At 41.9% G+C, this 15,531-nt stretch overlaps 1 protein-coding gene across 1 annotated transcript; it reads right to left on the reverse strand.

The window, feature by feature from the left end:
* Window positions 1–7,489: 7,489 nt before the first annotated feature.
* Window positions 7,490–11,207, reverse strand: LOC147880000 (protein IQ-DOMAIN 3-like). The gene is made up of 5 exons (XM_087371470.1): window positions 9,963–11,207; window positions 9,490–9,807; window positions 9,014–9,241; window positions 8,798–8,929; window positions 7,490–8,718 (listed from the first exon to the last, which is right to left on the reverse strand). The coding sequence occupies exons 1-5, from the start codon at window positions 10,056–10,058 to the stop codon at window positions 7,900–7,902; spliced, it is 1,593 nt and encodes a 530-aa protein (XP_087227596.1). The 5' UTR covers window positions 10,059–11,207; the 3' UTR covers window positions 7,490–7,899.
* Window positions 11,208–15,531: the final 4,324 nt, after the last annotated feature.

Below are 15,531 nucleotides of genomic sequence, written 5' to 3' on the forward strand. Positions count from 1 at the left end.
CTTTAAAAAAATAGTAATCAATAGAAAATCCTTTTATTAAATATTCATCATTTAAGAGAAAAGAAACTTTTGATATACAAACTAATATGCAGGATCTATCAGAAAACTTATTTGAAGAACAACCAATAATAAAATATGGCAACATCAGACGAGGTATGTTTTCAATATTAAGCATTGTAGTATTTCTTCACATTAGTTTATATTCTAATTTATAATAGATTACTATTTCGTAGATCTTTAATCAATTCAAAAGTAAAGCCCGATAAGAGAAATCAACAAAAAGAACAAAGGGACAAAATTACTTCTTGTATATAGCTCAAATGCGTCTTGCAAACATGGCTGGAAAGGAACCAAATGAATACATCTATGGATGGAGCACATTGCAAGACCTTAGGAATTTCATGGATAACAATCAACATGAAGTACAACAATGGAAGGCAGAACATGGGGACAAAGAAATGAGAGCAAACGGTTAGTAACCCAATTTTATTTATAAAAAATGATTAAAATTTAAATTTTAAAAATACAATAAATAACATATACATAATATCAATTCAAACATAATGCAAGTCTAACTAAGTACATAATTCAAAAAATCACAAAAGAGGACGATATCATTACTCCAATGATGTTGAGAACAGAAGCACAAGCTATAATAGATAAGCACTCAGAAGGAATTTCAGCTTATTGCCTTGAACTTCTACACTTTGGCTACAATGTAAGCTTAGCCGAACTCCTCAAAATAGATCATAAGACTGGAAATGTCATACTAGCGGAGTTCAACAACATGTTCCAAACAGATGATAAAAAAAAAGCAAAAGAGTTGCCATTTACCATAGAAGGTATAACTTCCATTATTGATTTAAATTTTGCAAAAGAAACATATGGCGAACATTTTGAGTTTTTCCCGACTCCAACAAAGAATAATATATTTCAGCCCCCTACACGTACATTCTTGACTCCATATCTTAAAATACATACAAACTTCATCTTCTAACACACAAGAAAAACTCATCGTACTTCATTTTGCTATTTCAAATAGGAAATCGCGAAGAAGACAAAGAAAAAGGCACAAAAGACCCATATTACATATATTCTATTCTATGTATTGCTACGAAAAAAAAGATATATTGGACAAACTAGAAATCTTGAAAAATGGATAGCATAACACCAAACCAATCCTCCATTAAAATTGAAACATGATGTTAACATGTACAAACCGTTCAACTCGAACTTCAAAACAGAAATCCTAGCCACCACAAACTTTAAAAGCAAAGCTGATACACTCGAAGAGAAATACATAAGAGAACTAAACACAACCAACTCGAAATATGGATACAATAACCTCAGTGGAAATCCAGCATCTACAAAAAAAATTTACTTTCTCAAAAATAGAGACATAATCTAGTATACATGTAAAGGACTTCCTATTTCAAACTATAGTTACATCATACTCTTGAAGGACTCTTAATTCATAACATATATTACTCATTTTTTTTGGTTTTCAAAGCATTACTACTTTTTTTCAATACACATAAAATAATTCATATATAAGCTGTATTAAAAAATGCTTACAAAAGCATCATGTTTTTATTGATATATAACTCCATTTATAACAATTCCAATAATAACCACTTTTAGGTATACTATATAAATTTTCATGTATTGTTACTCTTATAATAATATTATAGTGTATTTCAAAAAATTCTACTATTATAGTGCTCTTCTTCATATCATAATTAATTCTTCTCAATTAATGTTTACATAAATCTAAGTTCTAAATTCACTTTAACAATCAAGTCAAGATGGAAAATATTATTTAACAATTTTTACGAAATAGCACTAAATTCATTCATATATATTCAAGCTCAATACAGCTACCTGCCCGGATCTAGTTACTACTTTGTAGGATGTGACTATGTTTAGGAAGATGGTTGGAAGTCTCATATATCATCACTAGATTGGACTTGAGTATGATAGATATAGCAAGAAGCCGGAAATGGTTTAAACCGAACCTTCTGCGTATACACAACCTTCTCAAATAGATGCACCACCACAAAATCAGGCATGGGTTTACTACAATCCCATAAAACCCATGCTCTTTTAGCACCAAAAACCTTATGAGCAGACGTTAGCACAACCAAAATTTTACCGAGCAGACGTCCCTAGAAAATCCACCAAATTGTAACACTCCCTGAACAGAAATTCATGAATATTGAAAGGACTTCACGGAATCGACAAAACCATCGCTCCTTGAAACACTAGAGACGAGCCATAATATCATCTCGCGAATAAGCTTAGACACACACCGCAAAAGAAAAAATCCTTTACCCATAAATCTTGCTTCATACCCTTTCATTGGAATCTCATAATTGGAAGCCATAAATTCTTGCATTTTTCCCAAAGTAGGCACGTGCCCGGTAAAGAACAATTATACACCTCCATTTGCAAGTTTTTCCACTTATGGTTTGATTGTACCAAAATGCACATAGCACTGTGTTGCATGCCTAACCCTGACCTCCCTAAGATATTGCTTGGCTGGCTCAGTGTCTCTCCTGACAATATCTGCACAAATGATATCCCAAGCCTCTTCATTTATTAGGGACGAAAATCCAATTGCAAGTGTCTCTGCATACAATGCCGGTTCCTCCTCCCTACCCCTTGAAGAATCATCTCCTTCCGCAGACTCCCCCCTGCCTCCCCACTCTAGCCTCGCTACATGCAAGCTATCTTCAACCCCCGAGGTAATCGAATGCTTAATCTGTTCACAACACACCTCACCCACCTCAACTAGCGCGTTGCTCATTGCACCGTGCACCACCACCTCACTCAACATCTCCTCACATCTTCTCCTCTTCACTCGTCCACTTCCTATTGATAGACGACAAGATGGCTCGCCTTATCACCCTTCTCTCCTTATCACCCGTAGGTTTCTTCTTCACGTAAAAAAGCCCTTCTTGCCCACATTCAAGTTATATTAGTGAGCTTAACATACCAATTCAGTGATGATATTAGAAAATATATTTCCATTGGTTCCCACCATGTTATGTAATAAGTAGTCTTGACTAAATCTTTTATTGCATTTTTTAAACAAACTGGTTTATTTTATCAATCCAAATCATGTTCTTCAAAATTAAAGTCACAATAGATTCTTCTTTTGGAGACCCTTCAAACAAGTACCCATGTTTCATAACAAGCTTGCTTACAATGGCAATCCCATTGCTCACCCTTAACCATTATTTATTCATCCTCAACTTCTTTCTGTTTGAAAAAGTCCTACATTAGCTATACCCTCTCTAAATGCCACATTAACACCCTCCACTCACCCACCCATTTGGCCCTATCTAGGGACATCTTGCCCTAGGCCTATGCAGTAAGTTGTAGGACTCGAACACAAGGACTCGAACCCGAGCTAACCGCCCATGTAAGCAAGCATACTACCTTTGGGCTACCAGAGGCTTGGTGTTCGCTCTATTAACACCCTTGACTAAGTCAAAGAGAACAATCTTATTCAACTGTGGCCAACACCATAATTCCACAATCAACTTTAGTCCCAAGCTAATGCTATTCTATGTTAAACCTTGAACAAGTGTATCTAATTAAGTATTTAAACTAAGGCTCTTAACACATGAGAGGAAATATAATGGGAATGGAAAAAAGTGGTCCCAACCATGCTCAATGTATTTCTATCTTATTCCCCTCCCACCGTGTGGATTAGAGGCTTAGCACATGGGAAGAAATAGGATGGGAATGAGAAAAGGTGGTCCCATGCATGCGTCTATCCTATTCCCATCCCACCATGTGCTAACAAAACAAGGTGAATGATAATAAATCATTCATAAGGCTTGCCCGAGATCCAATAGCGATAGAGGGTAGAGATGATGAATTGAAAGCCGTGAGAGAGAGAGAGAGAGAGAGAGAGAGAGAGAGAGAGAGAGAGAGAGAGGCTAAAAATGTGAAGGATTTCTAGAGGAAACAATTTTGTTTTCACAAGTGGCATGCATTTAAACAAAGGCAACCCAAGGCGAAAATTTTTTTAAAACAATTCTTGAGGGCAACTCTAAGGGCAGAAAGACTAGGCATTAAAGCACTTTGACGATGGTGCCTCCAACAATAAAGAAACCTCCAACAATAAAGAAACCTGCAACAACAAAACACTTGCAATAACTAATGACCAATTGCAAAAAAGAAGAATTTCCAAATTTCCAAGCTTTGTAAAAGTAGAACCTTTGCTAAGGCTACCAAGAGGGCAAGCCAAAAAGAACAAGGATGGGTTTAGGTGGAAGAGAACACATGGCATCATTTCATGTGTTTAGGAGGTGGGGACCTCTGCCCATTCTAAATCCATCCTAGCCCACTTGTCTAGGATGGGAGTAATGATGACAAAAAGAGTCCCATCCTTGACCCATGGTAGCCCCATCCATGTGCTAAGGCCCTTACTAACACTCAAAAGAACTAGGGATGAGAGGCACATGGCATCAATTTTGTGTGTTAGGAGGTGGGGTGTCATCATTCCATGTTTTCAAATAGGAATCCCAATAGGCAACCCCCCCCCTCCCCTTTGGTAAAAAGGAAATCCCATTCTTGGTGAAAAGGGGATCCAATGGCTATTTCCATCTTGGATGGGTTTAGGATGGGAATACTCAATACAAAAAAGATTCACAATCCTAAACCCATCTAACCTAAGAAAAGGCAGGAGCAGTGTGGAATACATAATTATCACAACCGAGAAGCGCAATTGCAGGAAATGTTTGGTGGTTCAATCGACTTCGTTCGCTATTGTTCGGGTTTTAAATCAATCCAACGCAGTCGTTCGAGTGTCGGGCAATGGGACGCAGAGACTTTTTGATCAAGCACAGCATCCAGTGCACGAGCAATCCGCCCCTGGGCTCAGCACGGAAATTCAGTGTAGGAGCTCCGATTGAACGCAAGCTGTGGAGGGTAAGGGTACGGAGTCCTGGAGGCTCTGAGAACTAAATAGCTTGATACGCAATCTCCTTGACCGAAAATCCCATACGCGAAGACGCTGATACGCAGCAGGAGGATACGAGGACAATGCCACCGCAAATGCAAGACGATGTAATCAATAATCTAATAACTCAGGCTATGGAGCGAGTGTGAAAGGAGTCGAAGCAAGAAAGAGCATGGAGAGCAGAAGATTCTTGTGTCACACGTTAGCAGAGTGCCGAGAGATCCAGCAGCCTAATGTCACCGGGCATAAGGGAGGGGAAGTTTGGGGCAGTGATGTAGCATAGACGTGAGGAAAGCTATTGAGGGAAGCTAATCAGATGAAGAAATGAGTGCGGAACAGATCGATTTAGATCTGGCAAGAGGAGGGCAATATCATGATGCCGGAGATAGAATTTAATTAGCGTTCAAGATCCATCGTCGTAATCCCTCCACGTTGTCATTTTAAGCACTTTAATACGGACGGGCATGGCAACAATCCCCTTGCCTTGGCAGTGGGAAAATTACTGATGTCCTACTTTACTTGCTCGGGAAAAGAACTCTCACCTCTTTACTTGCTCGAGAAAAGGGCACTCTCACCTCTTTACTCGGTCGGGAAAAGGGCTCGCCCTTTTCTTCAACCCCTTTTTCTTCGTTGGAAAGTGGTTCCACGGCCATATCCCCTATCCAAGGTAAAGAGGCCATTCATCGAACATCCTCAGTGTCTCTAGGATTGTGGACTGGATGGGAGTTCAAACTTTTTTTGGGGAGCGAAATGATGTAAATGTGCTTTTTGCCAACTGTCCAAAGTGGTCCACCACTTGGGATTGCCACGTTAGATGCATTTTTGTTAGTAGTACTTCTCTACATTTTCACAAGGTTTAACTCAAACTCATTTTTTCAAATCTCTCTAGGAATTGCATCACAAATACGACTATAGAAAAATTGATGATTATGAGAGACTCCTTCAAAGATATAAAGAGGTGCCTACGTATCCTTGATGCTAATTTAATGTCATCGTATGCATTTGGTTCATGACGACTTTGTTGGCGCTATTGTCCTTTCCTCTCAAATGAAAAACTAGTAACAAAATGTAAAAATTTTAAAGATTGAGCCAATATTTTCAAAGATTATTATTTCCATAATTATACTCAGGAAATTATGAAGAGGACTAGTAAAATGTAGAGTGAAAAGCAAAATCATTAAAAAAAGAATACAAATCCTCGCATACGATGTTCCTTAAATTATGCCAAAATTTCATTTTCAACCCACTTACAATTTATTCGTTTGTAAAAGCGTCAAACTTAGAGAGCTTAGGTAGATCTCTATCAAGAAAGTCAACTACTAGCACTAACTATCACTCACCATGTGAATAATGAAAACCATTGGGATTCACAACTATAATTCATTCGCTCGCCTTTACCAAAAGCTTTTGGTTTGCTCCCTATTCACCAACCCAAAAAACAAAAAGATGGTGCTCTTGTCAATTCATTTAAGGGGTCGAAAGTCCTGATTACCAAAACCTAAAAAAGAAGGGGTACAACCCCTGGACTGTATTCCAATCTGTCTCAGTTACATGGAAGAGCACAAATATGGGAATTGAATTCTGCATCTACACATCAAAGCAGCACATTTGCCTATACAGCTTGTAACACCACAATTGCTCAGTGTCACTACAAAAGAACACTGAGTGCAAGAAATATGGCAGGTCAACACTCATAAATCAAGACTTTCGACTCCAGGCGTCTCTCTCGACAGTACATCTACTAATTTGGCTTCTAGACTTCTAATAACAAACACATTGGAGTCTGCTGAATTAGCCGTCTCGAATTACACGGAGGTTTTACAATTCCGCTTTTCAGAAGCTTGAGCAAAAAGACTAGAATATATTCAAGTATGATATGTATTATGTATCCTACTACTAATCAGAACAAATAACGTTAGACAATGTCACAGTATCTTTACAATATTAGTTTGGAATCCATAGTGTTTTTTATTAAAAAAAGATTAGAAGACCTTTGAAAGATTACAGGTGTTGTTGACTATACGATTCTTGTCTGCTTCTCCACCAACTGATGTTTATAGCTTGCAAACCACGTGCATTCATTAAGGTTTACGCAGATGCCTGAGGAGAAGCAACGAGTACAAAAGCATAATTCTGGCTACACTATAGAATAAGTTAGGTTGCTTCTCCCACTGGTACAAAACACATTTTATTCCAGGCTCCCAGGCAAGAAGCCAAAAGAACGCCCCACCACAAATTTTGATTTCATGGCAGGAAAAGCCATTCATTTAGTGCAATTTGCAAACCACTGCAGTTGCATCAGAGATAAGACATCTTAGACAGTCGTATGGAATAGCTGTGACTTGTCCACAGTACCAAACAGAACATGCTCTCAAACCGCATACGCTCCTAAAAGGGGAAGTGCTTGCTCCCCGTTGCTATTAAAAAACACGATGAGTGACTCATCTAGAATAGATCGTCTGACAGGCAACTTGGGGTGTTTCACACAAAACATGCTCCAAGGGTCAAAAGCATGACAATAGCTCAAGGAAGACAAATACAGCTGAATACATTATGAATTCAAGATTCCATTAAAACTTCCAACAATTATATGATTGCAGCAAAAATACCGCTAGCTTGAATCAGTTCATTTATAGTCGAAGGCGAAACAAAGAAAATTATTGGACACGGGAAAAAATTTCTCAACTTCTTAGTCAGAAACTAAAACAAATAGTAAGTCATGAAAACCACAGCCACTGAAATGAGGAAGGATAAGATAACTTACCACCCATTCAGAGACCTGTTCAAAGCCTCTTTTCAGCCCTTTAGGAGAAGCCTTGCATTTGTCGTTCAGGCTTCACAAATACAATCATCCAGAGCCATTCTGCTGATAACCCTGAACTCGACAAAAAGATATACAAGACAAGGATGTGAAAAGCTAAGACACACTACTTAAAATGCCTTCTCACATCACCATTCAGAGAAGCAATGGATTCTATGTTCGCCTCATTGAAAGATCGTTCAAACTTCAACGGTCCAGAATGCCCTCTGAGACTTGGACTTCTCTGAGGACCTGGTGGTTTGCTTGATTTCAAGGGTCCAGAGGTGCCAACAAACGATTCTGTCAAGGGAAATGAGAGTCGTTTCTTTGCAGACGACAAGTGCTCCTTCTCTGGAGTGCCGGGCCGTTGCTTTGGTGTACTTTGAGACCTGACTTTTGCTTTTGCTGATTGTGTAGGCGCCATGTAGCTTGGAACCGCAGGAAAGCTGACTAAACTCTCGTCATCACGCACAGAAGAGGTTGCCACACTTTGTCTGGAGCTAAATCTTGGGGGGGCAGATACCAAAGCAGGAGCACTTCTCGCTACAGAAACGGCACTTACATCCTCATCCAGAGTTCGGGTACTGCGAGGACTGGCAGAGCGAGCATTGTTTGCAACCGGCTTGGATGTGAGCGGAGTAATAGGGGACTGGATATGAACAGGTTGTTTCAATGGTTTTGAAGCTGTCGTTGAGATAGCAGGGCTCGTATGGCCTGGTGCTGCAGGTGGTGCTCGAATTTTGGTGCTCGCACTTCGGTGTCCAATGTCTACTGGTATTTCTTCTAAGCTCTTCAAAGATGACACTTCAGGAACATCCTTCTCTACGGAATGACCATCCCATGTTCTGCCAGCCATCCATCTCTCCAACCAGCTCCATCCCCAGTGGGATTTGTCTTGCTCGCTAGTAAAGAGCAGAGCCTCCGACTCTGGTGCAGCTTTCCACAACTATGACAAGGAACAATGCCGATCAGATTAAGCGCCCGAAATTCCGAAATTGAAACTAACGAAGCAGCACCACACGCACCTGATGCCTGTAGGCATATGCCAATGCTCTCTCACGCCTGAGTTCGGCTTCTTGCCTTACTTGTAGCTTGGTCTGAACCTCTTCGGCGGAATGTGCTCTGTCATCCCAGTCGTCTTGATGACTGGCATCGGACTGCACAAAACACAGTGAAAGAATGTCAAATTTGTGATTCCGTTTCCTGCGTGTATCTGCAAGAAGGATGTAGATCGTACGTACCAAGGATCGTCTGGAGGCAGTATCACGTTGCTGCTTCTGCCAAAGCTCTCGCTGTGCGACTTCACGCTCTTCGGACAAGCGAGCCCTCCTTGCACGAACCCGTGCTTGCACTCTTACGAGCGCTTGCATGCATCGCAGAGTAATTGTCGCTTGACGTCTTACAGTATGGCCTCGAACAAGAGCTTGCAACCTCACCAGACCTTTCAAAGCTCGAAGAGCTCGGCGTGCCTGAAGTAGAGGTTCAAAGCTCAGAAACTGACTCTCTCCTGATAAATTCACGTGGCGATAGAGAACTCATCCCAGATCAACACTCTTAAGATGCAGCTCCGTTCACAAGCATCCACAAATGAAGAGCACACAGGATTCATCTGTTGCGGGATTCATTGTTTCGCCGCGTTGTGAACGACGGGAATTAACAGCCATGAATCACTCCTGTCGAGCTTCGAAACGGACAAAACAGAAAGAAAATTACTCACCAGATAACCTCTAAAAGCTGCCTGAATTTTGACGGCTGCACGTTCCTCCCTGCTCCAGCCACCGTAGAACGAACCCCGTGCCGCTCCTGTGAGTCTTACAACTTCGGCAGCCGCTTGTGCTGCTGCAACTGCAGCTTCTGCGGCTGCTGCAGTCGCAACAGCGACGGCCATTGCATGTTTATTCTGCTCGTCATCTACAGGCGAAAAAGGCTTCTCTGGCAGGGCGGGCAATTTTCCGGTCTTACTTGCATCCACAGGAGTCTCTTGCTGTGAAGTTCTTCCGAAGTTCCATCTCTTCTTCTCCTTGGTCGGATTCTTCTGCAGGTAAAATAAAGCGAATCGTGAGGAACAGAAAGAGTGTCTCCGTGATGCGCACACAGATTACGAGAACGTAGTTCGATCTACGACAACCTGCAAATCGAACGTGGCAAGAACAGAATGTAGATTCGAAACGGAAAGCGAGAAGCGCGTACCTGTGGTTCCTTTGTCGATCTGCCTTCTTTATCACCGTCTTTTGAAGGAGAGAAGGCTTTCTTCACTGCACTGAACCAACTTCCTTTTTTCCCCATGGTGCCCTTCGAAAGAACCAAGATGTTCCAGCAGGCTTTCAACTCACAAAAATGTCAACTGGACGGCCGCATTCGGTCATGAACCATCCGTGCAGGGCTGCAACGCGGCTGGATTCTTTACGAAGCTCTACGAGGTAATGAGGTGAGGACGGAATGTTGAGGAGCGGAAGGTGTGGATTCTCTGTGAGTGTGCAAGCGAGAAGGTCGATACGCAGTTTCCGAAACAACTCAGTCAAAAGTCGGGCAAGAAAGGAGGAGGATCTCCCGTGAGTGGAAGATGGAGCTGCAAGGGACCCATCCAGGAGAAGCTGGACGACAGATGAGCTTGTTGGGGAGGAGAGGGAGACAGCTCGGAAGCCAAAACGTGATCTCGATCTGAAGAAACCGAGTCCGTGCCGCTGCTGCTGCTTGCCAGAGCTCCCCCTCCTCCCCTGAAATGCTCGAAAAATGTCTTCCTGCTCGAACGCCGCAAATCTCAACTCCAACGAAGCCACGCTTAATGTATACGCATCGAAATGGAGATGGTCCTGTAGCTTACCCCGGACATCGTCATGACAAGGACCTTGCTTCGCTTCGAATCCTCCACTACCACCAACGCCAGGATGTAGTCATAATCTACCGAAAAGAAATCCGTCCTTCCCACCCCACAGAAGCTGATATCGATCAGCAGCAGCGATGACAACACGCCTACGCTTTCAGGCCACCGATGCGGATACGAGAAGCAGCTTTTTACGACTGGGAGGAAAGCCGAGGATCAGGGAAAGACCTGCAATGAGGTGAGGGAGCCCACGGGAAAGAACTCACTACGGTCTTGTCGCTGGCACAGAGTTCGAGGAGCGATGGAGCTTGTAGCTGTCGAGCTCGGGAGCGACGCCCGGAATGGATGACAGGCGGGAGACAGAAGGGATGAGGCGTTGTTTAGGAGTGAGGGAGAGGGGGCGCCATAGCCAAGGGATGAAGCTGAGTACGCCATAGCCAGGGGATGAAGCTCAGTACGCCATAGCCGCCAGAGCTCAGGTCGCCGTAGCCATAGCTGCGACGTGCAAAGCTGTGAGGAAGATGAAGGGGCGCCATAGCCAGCGAATTAAGCTCAGTTCGCCATAGCCAAAGCTGTTTGCAAGCTCTGAACGGGGGCATAGAAAGGAGGGGAAGCTCTAAGGAGCCAATTAAGCTCAGTTCGCCATAGCCACAGCTGTTAGGAAGCTCTGAGGAGGAAGAAGGGGCGACGTAGCAATGAAGGGAAGCTCAATTCGCCATAGCCAAAGCTGTTTGCAAGCTCTGACGAAGCGCCATCGCCAAAGCTGCCAGCCCGCCCATTAAGCTCTTGTGATGAAGACGATGAAGAAGTCGCGTACCACGTTCTTCTAACTTGACCTTACCTCATCCCCCTTAACCCTAGCTACTGTCCATCCCGTCTCTTAACTCCCTTTATTATTTTTTATTCACCCCTGCCACCAATTTTTTAATGGGCTCTGCACAGACTCAGATTTTGGCCCCCCGCCTATCCTAGCCTTCCCTCTCTCATTGGCACACCCCCCAATTTTATATCACACAACTCCTCTACCACACACTCACATGTGTCTCTGCATGTGTGAGTGCACTCTCCATGTGGGTGTCCATGTGTGCATGCGTGTGTGTGTGCGCGCTTTGCATGTATGTATTGAATCCTCTATGTATGAATGGTCCTTCATGTGTGATGTGTTGAAATCTTGTGGCTAAAACCTTTCATCTCAAAAGTTGATCCTAGCGGTTTTTATTTCTAGCTAGCATTTTTTCACACAGGTATCATCGAGTGGTAGATTTTACTTGATACTTCTCTTATACAACCCCCAACCCCCCCTTGCCCCTTTTCATGCAAAAAACAGTACCTATAAGGATACTTCTCCTCTCATCAAGTCCACAAGTCGTCACCCTTAACTACTTAAGGTCGAGGATGATGACCATGGCACCATTCCTTATTCTCTCTCATGCAAAAATGCATCTACTCTCGACAAACCATGCGTTTGGTATCCACAACACAATTGTAGGATCGTGATTTTGGCTATCAAATTTAAACTATTGTCAATTAGGCTACCAAATGAGGACAACTTTGACTAATACATGCAACAATAAGTCCTACCTGTTACATGAAAGGGGAGAGAGAGAGAGAGAGGGAGAGAGGGAGAGAGAGAGAGAGAGAGAGAGAGAGAGGCTCCACCTTTCAATTTTGGTCCTCAAACGATTAAGTAGCTTTTTATGGACGTGCTCATTAAAATCTCGCTTTTGAAGTTGTGTAACCTACCCTTTATCTTCACGAACATGAAGTCATGAGTCCTCGACCAACCATCATACACAAAGCAAGCCTTAGACTCATGGAGAGGCAATGCATATTCACATGAAACAACATGGGTAGCACTTAGGGATCACCCTCGACAAGTGAGTTGCAGGTTTCAAATGGTTACTCACTCCATTTTAAGGAATATTTTGGACCTTCCATAGGTTCTCGCACTAGACATGGACCATTCTATGATGCAAGTATATGGGTCTTATTTAGGCAATCTCATACAAACATGAAACTAGCACCCACGCTTTATGTCCAATCCAGATATTCTTTCCCATGAATGGACACACGCCTCTTTGTTTAGGAAGGGGGAGTATGGGGATAAGGCGGGAGAGGAGGGGACCGAGGGGACGGGGAATAAGGAGATTCTATTATTTCTACCATTATTTTCACATAATCGCAATATATACCAACTAGGTGCCACTACCAACACCAAAGAAAATCCATATGGTACAAATATACTCTAGTAAACATATTTAAAGGTAGTCCTAGGGATGACTTGCTGGATTGTTGGGGTTGGTGAGGCATCGAAGGTGCATGAAAGTACATTAGTTGGAGCTTACAACAAATAAGAGATGGATTGCTTAGGGCCAAACAAGGATATGATATTATCAAATTTAGTGGGGAACTAGGGTGCTTGGAGATGTCAAAAAGGATGGCTGTGGTTAGTACCTAGTGAGTACCTAATCCTTCATGTTTGCATGATGCTTATATGGTGATAATTTCTACTTCAAGATTTACCAAAGGTAGAGCTCACACTAAGTGTAACAATATATATATGAGCATAACCCCAACCATATCCATTTACTTCATTTATTAAGCTTGTCCATCGTTCCCAACTCTAGACATCATATATTTTATCCCACTTTTACCAAGAGGTAGTTGCTATTAGCCCCCCTATTGGAATTGTCCCCTATTAGAAATGCACAAACATGGCTCAAGCCCACTACTAGTGCTAGATATATATTTGCTATTTTGTATTTTCTTTGGAATTTTATACAAAGTTTCCTTCACAATAGCCAAAAGCCACCCCACAAGAGGGAATTGAAAACATGCAAGCATCTAAGGGATGCACGTGTTACCACTTAAGATCCAAGGCCGTCCATCCCAAAAATAAGGGATGCACATATTGCCCCCCTATTGGAAATGCACAAACATGGTGCTAGATATGAATTTGCTATTTCGTATTTTCTTTGGCATTTTATACAAAGTTTCCTTCACAATAGCCAAAGGCCACCTCACAAGAGGGAATTGAAAACATGCAAGTATCTAGGGGATGCACGTGTTACCACTTGAGGCTACACCCATCCAAGGCCGTCCATCACAAAAATAAGGGATAATAAAAAGGACCATTTCTTTTAAAATCATTCTTGTACATCCCTTCCCTTTAAAATAATCCCCACGATAATATAGTTTGCCCATCAATTCACTTCCTTGGAAAGTCACCTTCCATGAGTAAGTGGGCCATTGAAAGCATTTATTACAAGTAGTTGGATCACTTAACACTTCACAGTAAAGCTACCTACTTCTCAATCAAAGTCTCTTCTTAAAAATTTCAAAAAATTGCAAACAAATTCTCTTTACTTCACCATAATGTTTGTCTCAAAAGTTGGGCGCCATTTAATAGAGAAGATTTATTATACTTGAAGCATGAACTACAACATCTTCATTGATGTTGAATTGATATGCATGTTTAAGATTTTGAGAAAATTAAAGTTTCACTTCCTCAAAGGAAGGCTTCATAACCATTATAGGTGGACTTTTAAAATGGCTATGGTACTCGGTATCTCATGACATGAACCCAATTCAAAGATATAAAATTTTGAAAACAATGTTCCACTCTTGATTGGACTTTCAACTATTGCCTTTATGTATCTTATTCTCATACACTAAATTCCAATCTTCCCTCATAAAGGCATGTACCTTCTAAATAAAATTTTGTTGGACCTAAAGCTTCCATCAATAGATGCTTACCTAATCATTTCTCGAATAGAAGCCTTAAGGGTTAGTTTTAGCAATCTTAGCAATAGAGGCTTTGCCATCTTTCACAAGCATTGATCTTCACTAGAGTTTCAATGGAAAGTTAAGATATGCAATATCAAGTTTGTCGCCCTTATGTATTGATCTTTCACAAGCATTAATCTTCACTAGAATTTCAATGGAAAGTTTAGATATGCACTATCAAGTTTGGAATATGGTGCTGAAAGTAACACATCAACAGACAAAATATCCATCATAGTAGCAACAATTCCACCACCAAGGATCCACTGAAGACTTATGAAGCGGTGCACCCAGGAAGGTTCAAACAAGTGTACAAAACAAATGATCTTGATTGACAACATTCCAAACACCATGACCCTTGCACGATCCATGGGACTGGATCTAGAATAGGAAGGGGGGCATGTTAATCCTCTGTTAATCACATTGGTTAACAATGTCATTTGATGGATGCTAACAACTCTGTAGAGCTAGGATCCAAATGGGCCCAAGATGATTCTAAAGAAGGAGGAAAGAGCTGGTAGAGAGAGCATAGGGTTGGCCCTCCCTACAGAAGGTGGCATGTATAAAAGGCCAAGTAGTTGACTTTGGTCTTCACTTGTTGTGTGCTCACATTGGAATACAAAACTCTCTTTCTTCTCTTGAAGTTTGCTCTTATTTCCTCTTCATGCCTTTCGTGAATGCCATGTTCTCTTCCCCTTTCCCCTTCCCTTGACCTTGCATCCCCTCTCTCCCTTCTCCTCTCCCCTTTACCTTGCATCCCCTCTCTACCTTCTCCTCTCCCCTTTCCCTTGACCTTGCATCCCCTCTCTACCTTCTTCTCTCCCCTTCCTCCTCTCCCTCCCCCTTCTTCTCTTATGGATTCACGATTATAAGAAGCTAGGAGCTGCTAGAGTAACACTAGCAAACGACTGTTACATGCATTGCTCTTCACCCAGAGTTGTTTGGAGGGAGTACCTCAGCACCATAGCATAACCACCTCCTAGCCTTTGCACTATGACAACCTCCAATGAAAAAATACTCATAAGCATTGGTCTTTCAAAAGTCAAAGCTTCTCTCGTCATGGAAATGAGCAAGATCCACCATGATAGGAAAGGCACCACATTGGCAAATGGATTTATTTTCATCCGAGCCTCAAATTAGCCAAATGCAGTG

This window comes from Dipteris shenzhenensis, chromosome 33 (assembly GCF_047967505.1).
Source record: "Dipteris shenzhenensis isolate YYH24624 ecotype China chromosome 33, Dip_SZ_1.0, whole genome shotgun sequence".
In the NCBI taxonomy this organism is placed as follows: domain Eukaryota; kingdom Viridiplantae; phylum Streptophyta; class Polypodiopsida; order Gleicheniales; family Dipteridaceae; genus Dipteris; species Dipteris shenzhenensis.

What these genes read in the sequence shown, in the direction of transcription:
- LOC147880000 (XM_087371470.1), bottom strand. Translation starts at nt 10,058, where the DNA reads ATGGGGAAAAAAGGAAGTTGGTTCAGTGCAGTGAAGAAAGCCTTCTCT. An exon ending in CAGCTTTTAGAGGTTATCTG is followed by an intron (nt 9,242 to 9,489) that starts GTGAGTAATTTT and finishes CCTCTACTTCAG; the next exon opens with GCACGCCGAGCTCTTCGAGC. An exon ending in CATATGCCTACAGGCATCAG is followed by an intron (nt 8,719 to 8,797) that starts GTGCGTGTGGTG and finishes TCCTTGTCATAG; the next exon opens with TTGTGGAAAGCTGCACCAGA.